The sequence below is a fragment of the Diabrotica virgifera genome, chromosome 2, assembly GCF_917563875.1.
Source record: "Diabrotica virgifera virgifera chromosome 2, PGI_DIABVI_V3a".
Lineage (NCBI taxonomy): Eukaryota > Metazoa > Arthropoda > Insecta > Coleoptera > Chrysomelidae > Diabrotica > Diabrotica virgifera.
In genome coordinates, this window is record NC_065444.1 from 31,100,456 (window position 1) to 31,123,934 (window position 23,479).

Consider the following 23,479-nt stretch of genomic DNA (forward strand, 5'->3'; position numbering starts at 1 on the left):
CATTCACGTTCAAATGTCACGTTCTACGTCGAATGTCACGTTCTGTTAGGCACTATACGGAAAAGAAGAAGAATTGACAAACGAAAAGAAGAAGAATTGACAGTTGGCTTCTGTGTCACCACCGCTTTTATTTGACACTCCATACGTCATAATCGGACCAATAGCAACAAAGATATGCTGTAATGCCGTTTTGGCACTGCCGCCATCTTTGTTTTTTGTCTCAACTTATTCGTTACTCCCTCCCCGTTCCGACGAGCCCTCTTACGTCAAAATCGGACCAATAGCAACGAAGATATGCTGTAATACCGTTTTGGCAATGCCGCCATCTTTGTTTTTTATGTGTTCTTTACCCCCTCCCCGTTCCAACGAGCCCTCTTACGCCACGATCGGACCAATAGAAACGAAGATATGACGTAATGCCCTTTTGGCATATTCCGATGCGCACGCCACATACTGCATTCAACCCCCTTTTTCATCCCCTTTCCAACGATACGTCACACGTCATCCTACGTTAAGCCGTTTGGCATTTATTAATATTTAAGGGTTGCGATTTAGGGGATGTGCCAGAACATACATAGGTTATCTACAAAGAACTGTCTTTTAGTGATGAGAGAGATTCCTCCATTTCTTCTTTTGTCAGTGGCTTGTTTAGAGAATTAAGGTTTTCCAGCTCTTTGAATTCCGTAGGGAGGGCAATGTTATCATTAGTTATATTTCTGTTTATGGAAAGCTTATGATAATAGTCTGCGAATGCTTCACCTATTTCTTTTGTTTGGTTTATTCGTTTGCCGTCATAATCTAATGCTTTAATGACATGGTAAGTTTTGTTTCCATAAATACCTTGTATCTTCCTCCATGCCGATGATATTGTAGTGTTTCTGTTTATGCTTCCTACGAACTTCTTCCATGACTCTTTTTTACTTTTGTTGGTAATATATCTTGCTTTTGCCCTATGTTTTTTGTATTCAATTATACTTGTTGCGGTTTTCTCCCTCCTACATCTATTTAGAGCAGATTTGCTGTTTTGTATTGCTTCGGCACATTCGTCATTCCACCAAGGCACAGGTTTAAATTTCTTGATATGTTTTGTTTTTCCTATTGAAAATTCAGCGGCTTTTATGATTATTTCGTTAAGTTGAGTTACTGCTGTATTTGCGTCCTTCCACTCATTAATTTTGTATATGTGATTCTCAATGGTTTTTGAGAAAGAGCTCCAGTCGGCTTTCTTTATTTTCCATTTCTGATGGATACTATCTCCGTTTGATATTTTGTCTTTTATAATTGAATTTGTTAATTTTATAGGAAAGTGGTCACTGCCTAGTAAGTCATCCATAACTCTCCATTCAAGGTAAGGACTAATAGTTCGGCTACATAATGAAAGATCGATGCAAGAAGAATTGCCAGTAGCTATATTGAATCTAGTATTGCTGCCATCATTCAGTAAACTTATGTTCATGGTGTTGAATATGTTTGATAGAATTCGTCCCCTTCTGTCTGTTTTTTGAGAACCCCAGGAGTAATTGTGGGCATTAAAATCTCCTAGAAGAATGAAAGGAGTTGGAAGTTGATTAACTAGAGACTCCAGTTCATCCTCAATTAAATAATGGTCAGGAGGAATGTATATGTTGCAGATGGTGTAATTTAGTTGTGCTTTAATTTTTACGGCTATCGCTTCTAGGTTTGTATTTATTCTAATTTGTGTTGCTTGTAGATTCTTTGAGACGTAAATGGCTACGCCGCCACTCGCAACTTGTACATTTCGGTTTTTAACGAATTCATTGTATTGTGGACATTTTCGTCTCGGAAGTGAGTTTATTGTATACACAATATGTCCAGAGAATGGAGGGCTATGATATGCTGTAGCATATTTAAACGGGTATATTTAAGTTCCACTGGAGTAATGACTCGAATGTATTTATTGGGTATCTTGAGATGTATTTGAGATATCAGATTGGGTATCACTTACATCTTGGGATTGCTTTAGTAATTTCTTTTTTAGCCTTATGACACGAGTTTTTAGTTTCTTAGTGTTTGCGTGAGGATGAAGTTCTTCTAACATATCTATTAGTTTTGGAATATCTTCTGTGAAGTCTTCCGCAATGCTAAGAACATCTCTCGATCCGTATGTATTTTCTAGGAGCTGTTTAAGCTGATGGCTGTTGATTATGAAGGGAGGAGAATGGGAGTCGATATAGTTTATAATAGATTCAGTAAGTTCTATTTCTTGATCTAATGTATTAGATTTGGGTTTTTTGTTTTTCTGAACGACTGTTTGGGGAAGAGAGAAGGTAGAAGTATTGGGTGGCATTTGTTCTTCTGGAGTGGCTGGGGTCATATCTTCAGCTGTTCGTTTTGTTGCGGATGAAGTTGTTGACTTAGTAGTTTTGTCCGAGGTTGGGATATTTTAAGATTGAGCAGTGTGATCTGGATTTGTAACCAGATTGGATGTGATCAAAGCAGTATTGGCGACTTTTGCACAATTTTCTACTACTGAGGAACTTTCGGGTAGAATATTATTTATTGAGTGGGAATTTAAGTCATTAGGAGATGTTTCATCCGGTTGAGATATTGACGAGATTGGAACATTATGTGTGGATTGTGATGATTGTTGGGAATGTGGGTTAATATTGCCCGAAGGGCATTGGGATGCAACATGACCCGATAATTTGCAGGTGAAGCAACGTTGACTGTCTAGGGCTAAAAAGATATGATATGATAGATTATCATGTGTTATTTCTAAGAATTCGGGTATGGTAATATCTGGGGAAGGAGCGATATACACCTGTCTTCTGAAGCTGAGTATGTGTTGGTATTCTGGATTTGATGCACCTATTCTAAGAAAGTTTATTGGAGAAACTAATTTTAATCCAATATTTTCCAGTAAGGTTAAAAGAGTTTCGTGTGGAATCGTTGGGCTTACATTCGATAATACTAGTCTGTCTGCTGGTGAAATTAGACGTCTTGCTTTGATGACTTCATTATTGACAACAATTTGACCATGATTAGTTAAAAACTCATCAACCAGTGATTTATTGGTTAGATAAACACATATTCTGTTGTGTGAAATTCTGCTACAGAAAATGATGTTTATTGGTTTTACCAGAGGTCCCAATTGGAGAAGATAATCTTGAAGTTTTGCTCCCTGAATGGAGCCGAAGATAAGCGCCTGGTCTTTGTTAGGATACTTGTAGATATTTTTTGAGACAGTGCTTGCATAAGATGTGTTGGAGGTATTCATATTATTTAAATTATTGTCTGGGTGAGTGTTGGTGGATGAAGATTGATTTGTAAATGTTGGTTGTGACATTTTATTTAAAATATTCAAATTTGCTAAGTTATTTTGTTAAATATAATTATTGTCCAACACATTTTTCCAAGGCCGACCCTGCCTTTTGTTGTTAAAAATTCTTTATTTCGCTAGGCGAGTTTTTACTAGCTAATTACTTTTCAGTCTTGTGTATCTGATATCTAACCTCAATCAGCCTAACACAAATCGTCTGGATGCAGTTAATATTAAAAATTTACTCACAGTTGCTGTTCTTGGTATTTTATGTCACTGCACTAGTAAAACTTAACTATTAAAAGGCTTTTATTTAGCGGTAATTTGTTTAAATCGACCGTAAATTATAAAACGTGTGTTTACAAACAGGTCTCAGAAACAAGTCATAGAACATTTTTCAATGAACAATTTTCACTATAAATCTGTTTAATTTTATTTATTATCTAGGTTTTACAGCGCTCCAAACTTGACCAGATTCTCGATTTCTCATAGGAATGCAATAAAAACAATATTTTTCTATCTATATAATAATAATAATAATATCGTATGGCATTTTACCGGGGAGATCCTTTCGGACAGGTTCCAGCTCCATTTACATCTTTAACCCTGTTTCAAGTAACTAGTAACTAGTGTCGATGTTACAACTAGCCCAGGACCCACGCGCGACGCACGGCTTAACGTACTCTCCGAGGCACGGTGAACAGCTCGAACAGGCCTATCTATATATTGGGCGAGCGGCATCAACCGTTATGCCGACCACGAAAATCAAATTTAAGGTGAATGACCAATTTTGGTCTATTTTTATGTTTTCGAGGTCGCTGAATCCGAATATGAAGTTTATTTTTATCTAGAGTTGGTGGAACATGTTCAAAAATCAAATTTTATACAAAAATGACAAAAATCAATTTTGATGATTTTTCACATTTACCTCGCTGTATCTTTGGTCGTTGTAAATATTTCCTTTTGAAAATTTTACTGTGTCATCTCTGAAGTATGTAGATGACAACTAAATTTGTCAGAAATGTTTAAACATATTAAAAAAGGAGTTGTTAATTTTTAAACATTTTGTCATCACATTTCGTTAGTTTCATGTTTACTTATAAAAGTTAAGTGACAAAATTTTTAGTTTATAATTTTAACCAACATAACAATAAAGTATAATTCATGAAGAAGTTTTTTGGAAAATTTTAAGTCAAAATATACAATAGGAAAAACGTTATGTTACTTCGTAGACATGCGGCACACCCCATAAAACGCTTATATCTCGAGATCCTGACCAGGGTGTGAAGAATGGCTAATTTTGATCATACTTTTGATATCAAAAATCGTTTTTTTTTGCTCTTCTTAAGAATTTTGCATTTTGCGGTTGCGTCATTCTTCTTCTGAACCGGCGAATTTGTCCTCAATTAACTTCTTGGGCGTTTTCTATAATGCTTAGGGCTATAAGTTTTATAGTGGAGAAAAAGGTCAAAAACAGATTAATAATAGCATAGAAATGTTAAAATCATAATAAATTGTATGAATAAAAAATATATATAGATAGAAAAGTAAGCCTAACTTTTATTTTTATTGTATCCCTATGAGCATTCGACAATCTGGTCAAATTTGGGTAAAACCTATATAAATAAATAGAATTAAACAACTTTTTAGTGAAAATTCTTCGCTGAATAACCCTCTACAAAATTGCTATAATGTTATTTTATTTTAAAATGAACTGAAAAAAAGTTATAACCTCCAAAAGGAAGCTTGTTAAAAAATTTTTACATACTTTTGTTTATATCTTTTTTGTTGGTCACTTGACGATAAAAAGTAATAAAAACAAAATTGTAGAACATTTAATTTGATATATTTTATGTTTAATTATATTTTCCGTAGGGTTGGTAGTTTACGAGATATAGCGCGAAACCCCTTTGCACCCCATTTCCAAGATGGCGGCCGGGGGACAAGGATGGTGACCCCAAAAACTTAAACTTAAGCTTCTACTGATCCCCCCTACACATTAAAGAAATAAAATTGACTCCTCTAACAAATGCAAGGTATGGCTTAAAAAATGTAACATTTTAATGGACTATAGTCCCTGTTGCGAAAAATTGGAAGAACTAACCAAGTGGAATCTAGAGTCAACAAAATGTCTCGTAACAATGCTGACTTTCATATAGTATCTCTATCTAGAGCTGCAAGAGACCGAATATAATGAAATCAGGTTAAGCACCTGGGTTTGATAGCATTCACTGCAGTAATTGTATTTTACTTGTCTAGTGCTCCTTTTCTTTTTGGCGTTGGAAATTCTTTGTCGATAATTAACTGAGCCAATATTTACGCCTCTATATCTTCTGACATCCATGGGATTTATGAAGTGCCTTCTGTCAATTTATAACATGGTCAGTTTGGTTACTGGTGTATCCATTATTTGATGATATCCGATTTGATTTATGGCCAACATAGAAGCTGCCGAGGACAACCAGGTCCTTGGCAGCTTCTATACTAAGAAGTCTTAACCCATTGTCATTAGTACCATCGTGAAAGATTCTACCTTTCCCTGGATCGTTAGTTTTTCCAAGACCATTTCTTTGAAGAACGTGTCCAAAATAGCCTATTATTTGTTCTGATATTTTTGTGTTCTTAGTCTTTTCTTTGTGTCTAGCTGATTCAGTATACATTCATTTGCTCTTCGGGCATACACAATAACACATTGTATAGGTACGTTGTAGAGCAATAAATAATAATGAAGATATAATATAACCGAAAGTTCTTATACTTACCAAGTACGAAGTATAGGATTGGCTAGCATATGTTCTCGGTTTGAAATACCGTCACCTTTAGGATAACAATTTCGTACATTTGGCACTGAGGAGCACATTTCGAAACGATCAAAGTATCTGAAACAGTGAAAAAGAAATTTTATAATATATTCGGAAATCATAGAAAAAATACAGGAAATACATGGTACTGCAAAATCGTCGAATGACTGAAAGAAATTTAGTTCAAGCCCTAGGCGTCCCAATGAGCAGTGTAAGCAATATTTTGAGTATTTCATCATCATCATCTTATTTATAATTATAATTGTGGATTATTTCCCATAAAAATAATTAATCATCATCATCATTTGGCTCTACTCTATTATTTAATTAATTTAATTAATACTAATTAACCTATTCTCTAGAGAATTCTCTATTTGCATTATAAAAATCATTTTATACTCTACCTACATCTTTCATAACCAAAGTACTCAAATGTAATTATAGCCACAACTTTGTTGATGTTTGTTATTACTGTTAAAAATTTTTAAAAAAATATTTTATTACAATTAGCTGGCTGTGGTAATACAGGGTAACTTATACGTCACGTTGTCGGTCTGTCCTTTGACACCTTTCAGAAACATCACTCATTTCATTTTGCATTCATTTGCCATTAAGTCATCGGTATGTAAACAAGTAAATTTTGGATCCCACGTGTTGGGATATACATTACCTTAGGGCATTATCTCAGTTGCCATGTAACCATCACAAGGCAATTTTTCAAAGTATGCACTTATAACGCATCAATGTGATATTTAAAGGGTGTTTACCCTAATATTTTTCTTTTGATGCTAGGCTCAGCTAGCATCAAGTTTGTATGTATTACCAACTTGCTATTATAACCCTAGTCAAAATTTAAATACCAACTTTGCATTTATTAATTCGGTTATACTTATTTTTAGATCTTAACACTGATGATAATTTTATAAAAAATCGAAAACGTTTTGTTGTGATGTAGCCCTTTAAAGGGATTTTTAATAAAAAAATTTTTATACCTTTTACAAAGGATTTTTTCCAATTTTATTCATTAATTGTTACGTTTTGTCTAACCCTTTGTTCTTGGGTTCTTCGTAACCACCATGTACTTGGTCTTGTCCTCGTTGACCTTATAAGACCAACTTCCTTGGCTCCGTTCTCGAATAGGGTGAAAACTTCTTTTGCATCTCTGGTGGATTGTGCAATTGTATCCACGTCATCCCCAAAGGCCAATAGTATTTTTGATCCTTGGGCGGCAAATCCGTTTGTCAGTTGTGGACTGCAGTTCCTTACTGCATGTTCCAGTGCGAAGTTAAACAGCAGGGGGGCGAGAGGATCTCCTTGTCTAAGCCCGGTGTCGATAAGGAATTCCTCCGACGTGGTGCTGCCAATTCTGATTCGTGCGGAAGCGTTCTCTGTGCTCACCTGTGCTAATCGTACCAGCTTTCCAGGCACTCCCATTTCTACCATAGTCTCCCACAATGCTTATCTGCTAACAGAATCGTAAGTTTGTTTAAAGTCCACGAATATTTGGTTTACATCGCGGTTGAATTCCCAGCTTTTTTTCCAATACCTGGCGTAGGACGAAGATCTGGTCTATGGTCGACCTTCCCGGACTGAATCCGCTTTGGTAGTCGCCTATTATTTCCTCTGCGTATGGAGTTAGTCTTCTAGACAGTATTATGGATATAATTTTGTATGTTGTATTGATTAATGATATTCCTCTATAGTTCCGACATATTTGTTTATCTCCCTTCTTGTGAATAGGTATTTTGAGTATTTGGTTTCAGAAAACTGTTCACAATGGGAGCCGCATTTGCCATCAACGAAATAAAAACACATTTGAATGCGACTTTCTCAGCAACATTTAGAGTGTTTTCGAAAGAATAAAGTATATTATATGCGTCGATACATCACTATGGATGAGACTTATATCCATCACCATGATCCTGAATCAAAACAAGAAGCTAAAGAGTGATGTAAAACCTGGCTCTTCAGCTCTGAAACGAGTCCGTGTCCAGAAGCAGGTCAATTAGGTGTTAGCATCAGTTTTTTGGGATTCGAGAGAATTTTTTTTTTGTGGATTACTTGCAAACTGATAAAACAATAAATTATGGATATTATTGTAACCTTTGCATTGGTTTGCGGAAGAAGAAAAAAAGAATGTGTGTGTACTTTGTACGCACGTAAGAAGTTATACTTCTATTATATGATTTAAACGAAATTAATATACTTTTTATTTATATTTTGTTTAAATATTAAACTAATTTATACTTACTACTTCTCAAACATTTTTATTAGAACAGTGCCAAAAATTAAAATAATAAAAGAATAAAACACACACAAACACATTAAACAAGCCACAAATGATGTCTGAACATTAATTGTCGAAATTTTTTTTAACTAAATACGTATTTTCTGAAAATACAATTATATAATAAATATACTTACAATCATAAAATGTATTAAAAAAAACAAAAAAGAAAGTTTCTATTGGGACTCGAACCAGCGCTGATAAGAGCGGTTGGTATTGGAATTCATTCGCCTTCTCCGCTTAGCCACGGACACTATGTGTCATTATTTACGAAGATCGACTAACTAAACGGATTAAACTTGTGATATTTTGATATTTTGAAAATTGATCCAATTATTTTAATTTTGAATTGAAATGATTTAGAATTGAAAAAATACAACAAAACATAGAGTAAAAAAACAATATATTAGGTGAATATTGATAGAAATTTTGATGGTAATCAAATTATATAAATAAAAGTATTACATACTATGTATTTTGGCAGATCAAATAGGTAGGTTTATACCCATGATACATTAACAATTATTACGTATCTGTTGCTTTTAAAAACTATTTAAAAGTCACTACAATATTATAAACTTTTTTGTTTCTGTCCTCACAACAATAAAACTAATATATTATACATTTGTTTACCTTTACCTCCAAACCACAGCTGCCATATCGGATAATTTTTGACATGTCATTTGAACATCCAATCAGAACAAAGTTTTAATGCGCATGCGCCGGGCTGATAGGTTTTAACATATAAAAAAATCACCCTCTATCGCCGGTAAAGAAGTATAACTTCAAAAATGTTTTTCATCAGGACAGTGTACCGTGTTATATGAGTATTTTAACAATGGCTAAAATTCATGAATTGAAGTTAGAATTATTGGAGCACCCACAGTATTCATCAGATTTGGCCCCTAGTGACTTCCACCTGTTTCAATACCTCATTTCATCTGTTTCAGTTCATGCGTGGAATTTATGGCTTGTGGCGTAGTTTTTCATTAAATAATGAGGTCATAACAGCTGTGGAAGCGTATTTTGCAGCCCTAGCAGATTCTCCCTTCAGGGATGGAATTTATATATTGAAATCTCGTAATAAATTTATTGGTACCTATTCAGTGAGACTATACTGGGTAATAAAATGCATTTCAAACAAAAAATATACAGCGTGTCTACTTAAGTTGGAAACATATGGGAAACTTTTTTATTATTAATTTTACGAAAAAAAGTTATTCTTTATAAAAAGTTCTGCATGCTCTAAAACCTAAGATTCAATCATTAAATATCAAATTTTATCAATATTATACGAGGTATGTCAAAAAATATGGATTTCATTCAAGGGTAAAGTACATTTATTTCTATGAATATCGAAAAGTCTTATTATGAAAAGTTGTTTGGAATTAAAAACTAAGATAAAATATGAATTTGTATGCTTCTAATTGAAAAAAAAAATATTTTCCAAACTTTTCTCAAATTTATGGATATTTAACTTCGTTTTTATTTATTGCACATAAGATAACTCTTTTATTATTACTTTTACGAAAAAAAGGTATTCTTTATAAAAATCTCTATATGTCCTAAGCCCTAAGATACAATCATCAGATATCATATTTTATTAATTTTATACGAGGTATTTCAAAAAATATAAATTTCACTCAGGAGTAAAGTACCTTTATTTGTCACAATATTGAAAATTGTTATCACAAATTTAGAATTAAAAACAATGTTTCAATATGGAATTACATCGTTCGATTTGAAATATTGTGAAATATAAAGGTACATACTATGCTCATGAGCAAAATTCATATTTTTTGACACACCTCGTATAAAACTAAAAAATGTTGATATATCATGGTTGTATCCTAGTTTTTAGATCATGCAGAGCTTTTTATGAAGAATAACTTTTTTTCGTAAAATGAATAGGTAATAAAAGAGTTAAGTATCATATTTGTAATAAATAAAAACGATGTTGGGTATTCATAAATTTGAGAAATATTTGTAAAATATTTTTTTTTTCAATTAGAAGCATGTAATTGCATATTTGATCTTAGTTTTTAATTCCAAACAACTTTCCATAATAAGAATTTTCGATAATCAGAGAAATAAAGGTACTTTACCATTGAACGAAATTCATATTTTTTGACATACCTGGTATAATATTGATAAAATTTGATATCTAATGATTGAATCTTAGGTTTTAGAGCATGCAGAACTTTTTATGAAGAATAACTTTTTTTCGTAAAATTAATAATAAAAAAGTTTCCCATATGTTTCCAACTTAAGTAGACACGCTGTATAAATTTTTTTTAAGAAACACTTTTTTTTAATTACGAGTGACTAAAATTAAAAATATTATAAAAAAATCAACTAAAAAGCAAAAAATAAAAAAATTCAAACTCGAAGGATTATTCCAAAAAAAACTGTTAGACAGATTAGATATACAAAAATCTAACACATTCGTTAAAAAATTGAAAAAATCTAACACATTCGTTAAAGAAAAGCATGGGGCGAAAACAGTTTATTCGATGAAGACGCTCCACGCTTTTCTTTAACGAATGTGTTAGATTTTTTCAATTTTTTAACGAATGTGTGAGATTTTTGTATATTTAATCTGTTTAACAGTTTTTTTTCAATAATCCTTCGAGTTTGATTTTTTGCTTTTTAGTTGATTTTTTTATAATATTTTTAATTTTAGTCACTCGTAATTAAAAAAAAGCGTTTCTTAAAAATTTTTTTTCATATTTTTTTATTTTTTACTTTTTAGTCTTACAATTTTCAAACATTAAAATATATCGTCATGTTTATTAAAATACATGTATAAAACATATGATGTACAAACATGAAAAGTAGTGGGAATCGGCAAAAAATTTGAAACTTCTTTGTTTATTTATGAAGCAAAACGTAAACAATTAACGTAAAAAGTAAAATTATGTATAGTTCATATAATTAGCTATAATCTGTAAAAGTTTAAATTTCTTCATTGTAAAAAACAAAAGAATTTAAGCATTTTCCATTAACATCGCTTTTCTTTATTTAAACAATTGATAAACATAAAAAAAAATTTATAGACTCTCCGTGTATTGTCCCCGCGAATGCATATGTCTGCAAATTTTCATTCATTTGCATTGAAGAAAAGGCAGTCAAATTAACGTCTAAAAATTTGACACAAACGATTGAACTAAAGAAAAGTGTTTAATAATTTTTTTTTTATCGAACCGCAAAACTTATTGAACAGCCTATTATTTGAAAAAGATAAATAAAATTTTCTCAGTGTTATAGCTTCCGCAGGTAGACTGTACGGCAGAATACTACGAGATAGAATAGAAAGTCAATATAAGGACTGGGAGGAGCAGAGTGGTTTTAGAGCAGGAAGATCGTGTATTGATAACCTGTTTTGTATAAAACAATTAATTGAAAAATCACTAGCATATGGGAGTCAGCTACATCTAGTATTTATAGATTTGAGGAAAGCCTATGACAGTGTACCGGTAAATAGACTTTGGGAATCTCTAATAGAGAACAATGTACACCCACAGTACATTAATGCGGTGAAAAGTTTTTACCAAGGAAACAGTAGTTATATAAAAACGAGAGATGGACACTCAGAATACTTTCAGGTTCAAATGTAAGAAAATGGGAGTACAAATAGAAGAGGGTAATCTGCAAACTTTGTTATTTGCTGACGATCAGGTGGTTCTAGCGGAAGATACAGAGGACGCTGCTTGTATGGTTCGAAAACTGATAGGAGTATGAAGATTGGGGTCTGGAAATAAATACAAACAAAACAGAATATATGACAAAAGGCTGTACAGACGAAGACCTAGACTTACAAGGAAAAATAATAAAAAACACTAAAGAATATAGATACCTGGGAGTTACATTGACGGAAGATGGAAACGACGAAACAGACATACAACAAAAATTAGGTAGAGGAGGAACCATCACAAGTCAGATAAACTAATTACTATGGAGTAAAGATATACGAGAAAGTACAAAAAAACAACTATATAAAACAGTTATTGAAAGTACAGTTACATATTGCTCAGAAATCTGGACAATAAATAAGAAAATGCAGAACCGAATAAACGCAGTAGAGAACAATTTTTGGCGAAGATGCTGTAGATTAACATTACACGATCATGTAAGAACCGATAGAATAAAAGAAATGATGAAGGTGGAAACAACATTAACGGATACGATAGAGAGAAAACAACTATCCTGGTACGGACACATGAGAAGAATGAATGATGAGAATTTACCAATTAAAATCTGGAGGTGGATCCCAAAAAGAAGAAGGAAAAAAGGAAGACCAAAAAAGTCTTGGGAAAAAGGGATCAATATAGCCATGAACAGAAGAAATATAGAAATAGATTCATGACAAAACAGAAAACAATGGCGTTCGAATTGCGATAAACGGCCTATGATGCTGTAAAACAGCACCATATATATATATATATATATATATATATATATATATATATATATATATATAAAAAACAAAATATGCACAAGGTGGAATGCAACCATAGACAGGTGTCTATGGTTGCATTCCACCTTGTGCATATTTTGTTTTTCATACTTATTGCGAGCCATGCCGATATTTATTAACTCGCGCTAACCTCTCCTTGTATTATATATATATATATATATATATTTATATATATATATATATATATATATATATATATATATATATATATTTATATATATATATATATATATATATATATATATATATATATATAAATAAAATTTTATATTTTTTGTTGTGGCTCACGCAAGTATTTAAAGACACAATGGATATGTCGTAATATATAGCATTTTCCTTAAGATGCTTTGTTAAACCGGTTGCTTTGTTTGCTCGCCCTGATTCGTAAAAAATGAATCTATTTGTCTTTGATGCACATCCTGTTTCGTTTTTTTATCATTATTTTTGGAAAACTGTAGTGAATTGCACATCTGGCACGTATCTTTCAAAGGGTGAAAATACGTAAGAAAAACACGTTTTTAAAAAATAATGTACCTAATATTTTTTTCTTTAATAATTTAGAAACTTGCTCGTTGTTCATTGTTGTGCAAAAGAGTTGTAATTATTTTAATAGGATAAAAATCGCTGAATATATGTAGGTCCTCTTTAATTTTTGTCACATTTATTCTCTTAGTTGAAGTTCTTGCGTGTTTGGATACTCGTGTTAGAAAAGTTTATAGCTTTAATGAAAAAAAAAAAAAAAAAGAAAAATGCGGCTAAAGCAATTTATAATACGTCATTTTGACGTTTTTTCGAAAATGTTTATTAATGCGAATCAGATCTAGATATACAGGATGTCCAGAAACTCTACCGACAAACGAAGACAGGAGATTCCTCAGATAATTTTAAGACAATTTAACCAAATTCACCTAGTCCGAAAATGCTTCCTAAGGGAGCTAGAGCTCTTTGAAGATGGCGTCTTGTAATTAGTTTTTCTTAAATATATCCAGAACGCTTCTAGATAGAAAAACGAAAATTGGTACGCGTATTTACCTTTCAGAGATAAACCGATTCCATCTATTACGAATTTCTAGTACCGGTCATAGGCATCCGTTTTGGGTAGGGCAACGGTTATTTTATCGCATAACATTTTTGTCTTTAAATTTTAAGCATTTTTTACTGAGGTATTTAGCATTAAATTCTGAGGTATACTAGTACTAAAAGATACTCTTGCTTTAAGTCGGTAGGACACACCGTTTTCTAGAAAAATCAACTTAAAAATTTTTCGCCTTATGAATTTGAAAAAAAAAAATAAAAAAATAAAAAAAAAACGGTGTATTTTACTAACTTAAAGCAAGAGTTACTTTTTGTAGTAGATTATCTCATAATTTAATAATCTAGTGTCAAAAATGCTTTATAATTAAAGACAAAAAGTTATGCGATAAAACAACCGTTGACCTACCCAAAACCGACCCATATGAGCGGTACTAGAAATTGGCAATTAATGAAATCGATTTATCTTGGGAATATAATTAAACGTACAAGTTTTCGTTTTCATAAATAGTTTTTTGTTGAAATTTTTTTTGACATTCAAAAAACGAAAAATTTTCAAATCGATTTTTCTAGAAAACGGTGTATCCTATCTACTTAAAGTAAGAGTACCTTTTAGTACTAGAATACCACACAATCTAATAATCCAGAGTCAAAAGTGCTTAAAAATTAAATACAAAAAAGTTATGCGATAAAGTAACCGTTGCCTTACCCACAACGGACGCCTATGACCGGTACTAGAAATTCGCAATGGATGGAATCAATTTATCTCTGAAATATAAATAAGCATGCCAATTTTTGTTTTTCTATATATAAGCGTTCCGGAGGTATTAAAGAAAAACTAATTACCAGACGCCATCTTCAAATAGCTCTAGCTCGTTAAGGAAGCATTTTCGGACTAGATGAATTGGGTTAAGTTGTCTTAAAATTATCTGAGGAATCTCCTGTCTTCGTTTGTCGGTAGAGTTTCTGGACACCCTATATAAGTCTAAAATTTTTGAAATTTTTTAAGTATAGAATACCTACTCACATTGTTTGAAGTTTATCTGAAGACTCTAGTAATTTTTTATCCAAATTTCTAAACTGATTTCCCTCCAGTCGTCTGCAAAACAAACATTTACATTAGTAGTATGCTCGATATAAAGTTTTAACTAGTTTTGTTTCTGTTTCAATTATACGAAGCCATCGAAAAAAAAAATGGTAATTAGAATAAGCCTCGGACTAAACCTTTCTTTTAAATTAGTTGCTCCCACATACTCCAGTCTGCCTGTGAAAAAAAATAATCGATTTCACGTAAACGTAGAACTCTCAAAAGGTTTTTGAAAGTTCTAAAAGAGACACTTATGAGGGATACCTAATGACAAATCCTTGAAGACGTACAAGTTGATTTTGCTTTGTCTTCTTAAATAATCCTCAAAAGCGAAAAAATATTTTTTCCTTATACAACGTTTCTTATACATTTTAGAGAAAAATGTTTCAAATAAAAGTTGTAGATCTTAAAAAGTTCTTTCATTTGAGAATTTCTAAATTAAAATACATAAACAACCACAACTGACCGATGTAATAGCAAAAAACCCTTATTTTTGCAGTAATAGTTATAATTATAAATGTGAATAACTTGATTTCTTTTTGACTAATGACATCCAATATAACTAATTGAAATTAATACATGGCATCACGATTATCATTACACTCTCTCCGATACGTCAGGACGGAAGAGAGATATTAAATAATAGTTATTTATGATATGTGTTAAAAGTACACGTTTAAGGCACGCATGTGAAAGTGAAAGTTTGCAGAATGAGCGATAGCGAGTTCTGCAATTCACATGAGTGCCAACACGCATATCATACAATATTTTTTCTACAAACGTAATTACAGGACAATACCTACAAAAACTGTTACTTGAACTTGACTGACATTCCATTTTTGACATCAAAATTTCCTATACGGTCAATACGAACTGCAGTGCCTTAAAATTTTTAAAGCACTAGTGCCTTAAAGTAGCATTTTTAACGCTCGCATGGAGTGCTAAAAATTGCATTTTTAACACGGTTGTAGAAAAACATAGTTAAAAAGAAATATGGAAACAGTTTCAGCACCATATCAAACAGTACTTAAAAAAGTAATCCACTCTAACATTCTTTATTCACATACCTATTATTTATTCACATAATGCTGGAACATTAACATAATGTTCCAGCAGTTTCTATACAACACTCTTTGGGCAAGTTCACATGAGTAGAGCTAATAAACTGTAGGTATTTATGTAGTTTTATTTATATAAGCGCTTGTCGTGTGAATGTACCCTTATTAGGCGAGCTGGCGAGCGGGAGCAACTCCTAAAATTACGTTATACCGACCACGAAAATCAATTTTAAGATGAATGACCAATTTTGGTCATTCATTATGTTTTCGAGGTCGCTGAATCCAAATATGAAGTTTATTTTTATCTAGAATTGGTGGAACATGTTCAAAAATCAAATTTTATGCAAAAATGCGAAAAATCAATTTTGATGATTTTTCAATTTTACCTCGCTGAGATGAGAACAATGAGATTTGTTCAAAATGTTTAATCAAATCAAAAGAGGAGTTGTTAATTTTTAAACATTTTGTCGTCATATTTCGTTAGTTTCATGTTTACTTAAAAAAGTTGAGTGACAAACTTTTCAGTTTATAATTTTAACCAACACTGTAATAAACTATACCTAACTCATGAGAAAGTTTTCTGGAAAATTTTAAGTCAAAATATGCAATAGGAAAAAAGTTATGTGACTTTATAGACGAGCGGCACACCCCAAAAAACGCTTATTTCACGAGATACTGACCACGGTGTGGTGAACGGCTAATTTTTATCATACTTTATATTTTTGATGGTGCTAAAAACGAAAATTAAGGTTTATTTTGAATTTTACGTTGGGGCACATTGTCAAAATTTCAATTTTACCCTAAAAATAAAAAAGAATGAAATTTTGTTTTTTTGCGTTTACCTCGCTACAACTCTGTTCCATTTTAATGTTCTTTTCTACAATTTTTATAGTATATATTTCTTACCTTTCTGACGGCAATGGGACCTGTTTCAATCATTCTGTCTTATTATAATAAAAGTTATGAATTGTTTAAAGTAAAATGTGCAGATTATTGAATTGCAAAGTTTAATCGCAAAAGTTGACTGACAAAATTTAAAATTTAGCTTTTTAATCTAGTTTTTGTTAAAATATAGAGTACAAAGAACAAAATGTGTTAGAAAGAAAAAAATGATGCAACTTTTAATTTTAAGAAAAACGATTTTCATTTTTTTTTTATTTTTAAGGTAAAATTGCAATTTTGACAATGTTCCCCATCTGAAAATTAAAATCAACCTCATTTTCGTTTTCAGCACCATCAAAAACATAAAGTATGTTCAAAATTAGCCATTCACCACACCGTGATCAGTATATTGAGAAATAAGCGTTTTTTGGGGAGTACCACTCGTCTATAAAGTCACATAACTTTTTTCTTATTTCATATTTTGACTTAAAATTTTCCAGAAAACTTCTTCATTACTTATGTTTTAATGCTGTGTTGATTAAAATTATAAACTAAAAAGTTTCTCATCTAACTTTTTTAAGTAAACATGAAACTAACGAAATTTGACGACAAATTGTTTAAAAATTAACAACTTCTCGTTTAATTTGTTTAAACATCTGGGGCAAATCTCATTGTTATCTAAATTCTTCAAAGATGACACAGTAAAATTTTCAAAAGGAAATATTTACAGCGACCAAAGATACAGCGAGGTAAACATGAAAAATCATCAGAATTTATTTTTCGAATTTTTGCAAAAAATGGATTTTTGAACATGTTCCACCAATTCTAGATAAAAATAAACTTCATATTCGGATTCAGCGACCTCGAAAACATAAAGAATGACCAACATTTACCATTCACCTGTCGTGGTCGCTTTTTCGATTTCTAAGCCTCAAATTAGGGGTGTGTCGCTCGTTTATATGTTAGTAATATAAATCTAACATAGTATGTGTATACTTACAAAGATTGTAAATCTGGAATGTCTAGAAAAACACCAAGTTCCACTGTTTTTATAAAATTATTGTTTAAGGTCCTAAAAATAAAAGTAAAGTTTAACTATACCTTGAGATACTGGATACTATTTAACTTACAAAGCTTGTAATGCTGTAAGATTGGCAAAAGTTCTATTTTTTAGCTCTTGCAGGCGATTGTTTGATAAAAATCTGAAAACAAAAAAAAATAGATTAAATGATTAAAGCTTCTAGGATATTTTATATTAAAAATGTATGAACATCTAGAAAAAATGTTCCAATAACTTTTTCCTACATTATGATAAAATGATAGTAGGTCGAAAAATAGGTAAATAGTAACCACAGTTATTTTTGAATAAAATAATAATTAATATTTGCTGCTAATTAGTTGTTTTTTTATTTTTTTGTATTTTTTTTGTTTATGCTCAATTGAATTTTGAATTAATAAGTAAATTGTAGTAAGTTCCTGTGATGTGGCTACTATAATTGAATAGAGTTATGTAATAATGAGTCAAGTCCGACGTATTCTAAAATCGCTTGAGTGTGTTGATGTGTTTTGCATAACCATGATATACTTGATGTTGATTATTGTTTATTTATTTATTAAGCGCAGCAGGCCTTGTAGGCCTAGGGCTAAAATGTTTACATTTCTGATTACATAAATAATATAATAAATAACTTAGTATAACTTACATAACTTATAAAACTTGTAAATTTTATTTAAATACACTTCAGTCTTTTTATACACTCCTTCACCACCTCTCTCCATCTCCTTATGTCCAATGCTAGTTCTTTCCATCTCTTAATGTTACTTTTCTTCAAGTCTTCATATACACCGTCCTTCCATCTTTTCCTTGGCCTGCCTTTCCTCCTCTTTTGTATTGGTCTTCGTGAGAGTACCATTTTTGGCATTCGTTTACTTCCCATTCTCTCTATGTGCCCCAAGTATCGTATTCTCTGTGCTTTGATCGTCGTCGTAATCGTTGGCTCTTGATATAGTTCTTCCAATTCTTTATTGGTTCTTCTTCTCCACTGACCTTCTATTTTCACACCTCCATATATTGCTCTTTGCATTTTTTTTCTCTTATCTTTCTAATAGGTCTGTTTCTGACTTTTTGAGCACCCATGTTTCACTTGCGTATGTTACTGTAGGTCTGATAACAGTCTTATAAATTCTTATTTTTGTTTTTCTTGATACGCATTTGGATTTCAATAATGTGCGTAATGCTCCATATTTTTTATTTCCTTTAGCTATTCTTGCCTTTATCTCCCCTTCTTCATGACCATTTTCTTCTATTTTGGCTCCCAGGTAAATAATTTCTTTGGCTCTTTTGAACGAGTATGTTTTTTCTCCATCTATTTGTACTATGATGTTATTCTCTTTTTCTTTTTGGATCTCTCCCATTATCATATACTTTGTCTTTTCTTCATTTATTTTAAGTCCGAATTTTTTGGCTTCCGTTATTATGTTTTTCATTAACTTTTGTAGTTCTTTTTTGCTTGTTGCTAATAGCGTCAGATTATCTGCAAATGCTATGCATTGGTGACCGTTTTTAAATATCGTTTCTTGCATGTTTATTCTGCTTTTCCTGATTATTCCTTCCAATGTTAGATTGAATGCCATTGTTGATAGTGGGTCTCCTTGTCGTAATCCTTCCTTGGATGTTTCAAACTTTTTGGATGTATACCCTTTCCAAGCTATTTCGTTTGTTGTGTTTTCCATCGTCATCTTTATCATCCTAACAATTTTACTTGGTATGCCCAGTTCTTTCATCAGTTAGTACATCTACTGTCTATTTACTGTGTCATAAGCCCGCTTAAAGTCTATGAACAAAGCATATAGTACTGTTTTATGTTCGTAACGGGTAGTCTGTATTTCTTTTAAGGCAAGTATTTGGTCAGTCGTTGATCTGTTGTTTCTAAAACCTGCCTGGTATCCCCCCAGTATTTTTTCAGAATAATGACTTAGCCTTTTTCTTATACTTTGTGCCAAGATTTTGTAAACTATTTCTAATAGTGCGATGCCTCTGTAGTTTTCGCATAGCATTCTATCACCTTTTTTATGTATAGGGCATATTCTTGCTATGGTCCACTCTTCTGGCATTTTTTCTACTTCCCATATTCTTTTTATCAGTTCATATATCTCTTTCTGTAGTCTTTTCCCTCCTGATTTTATCATTTCGGCCGATATTTCTGTTATTCCTGGGCTTTTGTTATTTTTCAAGCTCTTTATTTCGCTCTTTATTTCTTGTTCTGTGGGAATTTCTATTGCTATCTGATCATCTTCAATTTCATGGCTTGTTTCCTTTTGTACTTCGCTCTTATTTAGCAGTTCTGTGAAATAGTTTTGCCAGTTTTCCATTATTTTTTCCGGCTCATTTTGCAACATCCCTTTATCATCTCTCATATATGGGTTGTTTTTTTGATATCCTCTTTCCATTTTTTTTGCTTCCTGGTAGAATGATCTTATTTCTTTTTTTTTGAAATTTTTCTTCTATTTCTTTCAGTTTGTTCTCATTGTATTTTCTCTTTTTGCTTCTACATTTTCTTTTCATGATTTTTCTCAATTCTCTGTATTCTTCTCTAGTGCTTTCTTCGTCATTTGTGAGATTTTTGAGTGTTACTTTTCTTATTGCTTCTGCTACTTATTGACATTCTTCATCATACCAATCTTTTGTTTTGTGTTTTCTTTTGGTTTTCGCTAGGATTGCTTTACTTGTGTTCAAGATTGCTTCTTTGATATTTTGCCATTGTTTGTCTGGGCTTGACGTTTCTTGTTCCCTGATTAGTCTGTTGGTTATTCCCTGTTCATACTTCTTCTGTGTGTTGTTATCTTTTAGTAGTCCTATGTTGAATTGTTTTCCAATTTTTTCCGTTGTTTTATTGTTTCGCTTTATGTTATGCTCGATTTTGTATTCTGCTCTCACCAAGTAGTGGTCAGAGTTACAGTCCGCTCCTCTCATGCTCTTTACATTTATTACATTGTTTGCATGCTTCTTCTCTACTAAAATATGGTCTATCTGATTTACTGTCTTCTTATCAGGGGAAATCCACGTTCCTTTATATATATCTTTTCGGCGTAATTGTGTGCTTCTTATCACCATTTGCCTTTCTGTTGCAAAGCCTATTATTCTTTGGCCATTATCGTTCGACACCTCATGCTTACTATATTTCCCTATTATGTGTTCGTATATAATTGTTGATTATTGTTACAGTGTATAAATTAGAAAATCTTTAAATATTTAAGAAATAATCAAGGGATAGGTATAGGAAACTCCAATATAGTTGAAAAGTTAAGTAGATTTTCCACCAATAAAATCCAGCATTTTTCCATTTTGGCATACCGGAATCAAAGAAAATGAGATAGTGGATGAAATGGCAAAGAATTCAGCAACTTTAAATGAAACAGTAAATTTAACAATCTCCAGCGATTACATTCCAGAATTGCATAAAAAATTAAGAAAGAAATGGGAAACTATTTAGCTCAAGTTTGTACAAACTTCGAGGAATCCATACACTTAGGTATACACACAACTTTCGCAAAATATCCCACACATATTTGATTATCACGTTACTCGATTTTATTCCACATCCCTAAGTCAATTAAGATTAAACCATGGCAACTGTCCTGCACACTGCACATTTAGCTAAAATAGGAATAGTCTAGTAAAATAAAATTACACTACATGTAAATCAAAATGTAAATTCGTACAGGATGAAACACATTTTATATCAAAGTTTAGGTGGGTACAAAAGATATTTTCAAGAAAGTATCCAAATCATGCCAGGGGATCATTGTTTACTTTTTTAACTGCTGAGGTCATTCAATTACTAATGAAGGTCTATAGGACTGTTTTCTGTAAAGTTGAAGGGTAAATCTTTCACATAAAACTTACTAAATTAAATTTGACCGCCTATTTACTTAAATAATTATATATAAAACTTTAAAAACAAATTTGCAAAAAATTATTTTTAGCGTTTTAAATAAGCACTATAAAATATCTTATTTTACAGAATAAGTTGCGCTATGTTATCAGTATTAATAAGAAAAAATTGGTCCAAAAATATTTAATATTTTTTGAGAAATTTAATTTGTTTATTAAATGTTACTCTATTTTCAATTGCAAAAACGCGGTTGTTGCCAAAGAAATATTCACCTGTATTAAATCTTATTATTTTTATTTTTATGTATATTTTCGATAAATGTATTGATAAATTCAAATTTGAATTAAACTTCCCCCTAAAATGGCATTTGAAAATAATTCAAATTTGTTTATAATTTTTTTTTAATAACGTCGCGGTTATTCAATATTTTGAAAGGCCGTTTCGATAATTGGCTTCCTGGGAATTTTTCACTAATTAACAATTTTTTTTGTCTTTTTTTCCTCTTCTTTTTTTCTCTTGGTATTATATTACTACGGGCCCTTTTTGGGTTCAGTTTCATTAAGTATGTCGAATCTCTAAGTTGTAGATTCTAGACCTAAAAATATTAAGATTGGTCTAAAATCACTTAAATAAAATGTGGCTACTTACTGAGTTACAGGGTGTTATATTTAAAAATTTAAAAACTATTTTTACCAAGTACTTTCAAACTATTTGACGTATCCTTATCATACTTGGAAGAAAGTGTGGGTACTATACAGTCTACTAAACTGTGATAAATAAAAGTTTCTAGCTACCACCAGAGGCGTACGACAAGGGCCAGTTAATGGTTGACCCTTCCCAAATTCTACGCCACTGAGGGAATTACTATTTTAGCGAAATTTTTCGATTCTCCAATACTTTCTATGTAAATAATATACTCTTTACTGGTAACGATTAAGTCATTAGTTTTCGAGATATTGGACGTTAAAAATGAAACGGTATAGTTATTTTGATTCATTCATTCATTCATTTTAAAGTTCCAATATCTCTCAAACTGATGAATTTATCGATACCAATAAAGTTATTTACACACAAAGTATTGGATAATCGAAAAATTTCGCTACAATACTAATTCACTCAGTGGCGTAGAATTTGGGAAGGGTCAATTATTCACTATCCCCTGTCATACGCCTCTGGCACTAGCTAGAAACGTTTATTAATCACAATTTAGTAGGGTATATAATAGCCACACTTTCTGCCAAGTATGATAAGGATAGGTCAAATAGTCTTAAAGTACTTGGTAAAAATAATTTTTAAATTTTTAAATAAAACACCGTGTAACTCAGTAAGTATCCACATTTTATTTAAGAGATTTTAGTTAAATCTTAATATTTTTAGGTCTAGAATCTACAACTCAGAGATTCGACATTCTTAATAAAATTTAACCCTAAAAGGGCCCGTAGGAATATAACTCCAAGAAAAAAAAAAAAGAAGAAAAAAACGACAAAAAATTTTTAATAATTAGTAAAAAATTCCCAGGAACCCAATTATCGAAACGGAATTTCAAAATACTTAACTCCCGCGACGTTATTAAAAAAGCAAATTATAAACAAATTTGAATAATTTTCAAATGCCATTTTAGGGGGGAGTTTAACAGAAATTTGAATTTACCAATACATTTATCGAAAACATACATAAAAA

The 23,479-nt window shown here is 31.6% G+C and overlaps 1 protein-coding gene across 3 annotated transcripts in view; it reads right to left on the bottom strand.

Moving 5' to 3' along the window:
* The window catches only part of LOC114337816 (relaxin receptor 2), an 800,386-nt gene that overhangs the window by 87,270 nt on the left and 689,637 nt on the right, over positions 1 to 23,479 (bottom strand). For all 3 annotated transcript variants that reach the window (XM_050643561.1, XM_050643559.1, XM_050643560.1), the window contains 4 exons: positions 18,035 to 18,106; positions 17,905 to 17,976; positions 14,905 to 14,976; positions 6,043 to 6,159 (listed from right to left, as the gene is read on the bottom strand). In XM_050643561.1, coding sequence (XP_050499518.1) covers positions 6,043 to 6,159; positions 14,905 to 14,976; positions 17,905 to 17,976; positions 18,035 to 18,106 — 333 coding nt within the window. The remainder of the gene's footprint in view (positions 1 to 6,042; positions 6,160 to 14,904; positions 14,977 to 17,904; positions 17,977 to 18,034; positions 18,107 to 23,479) is intronic.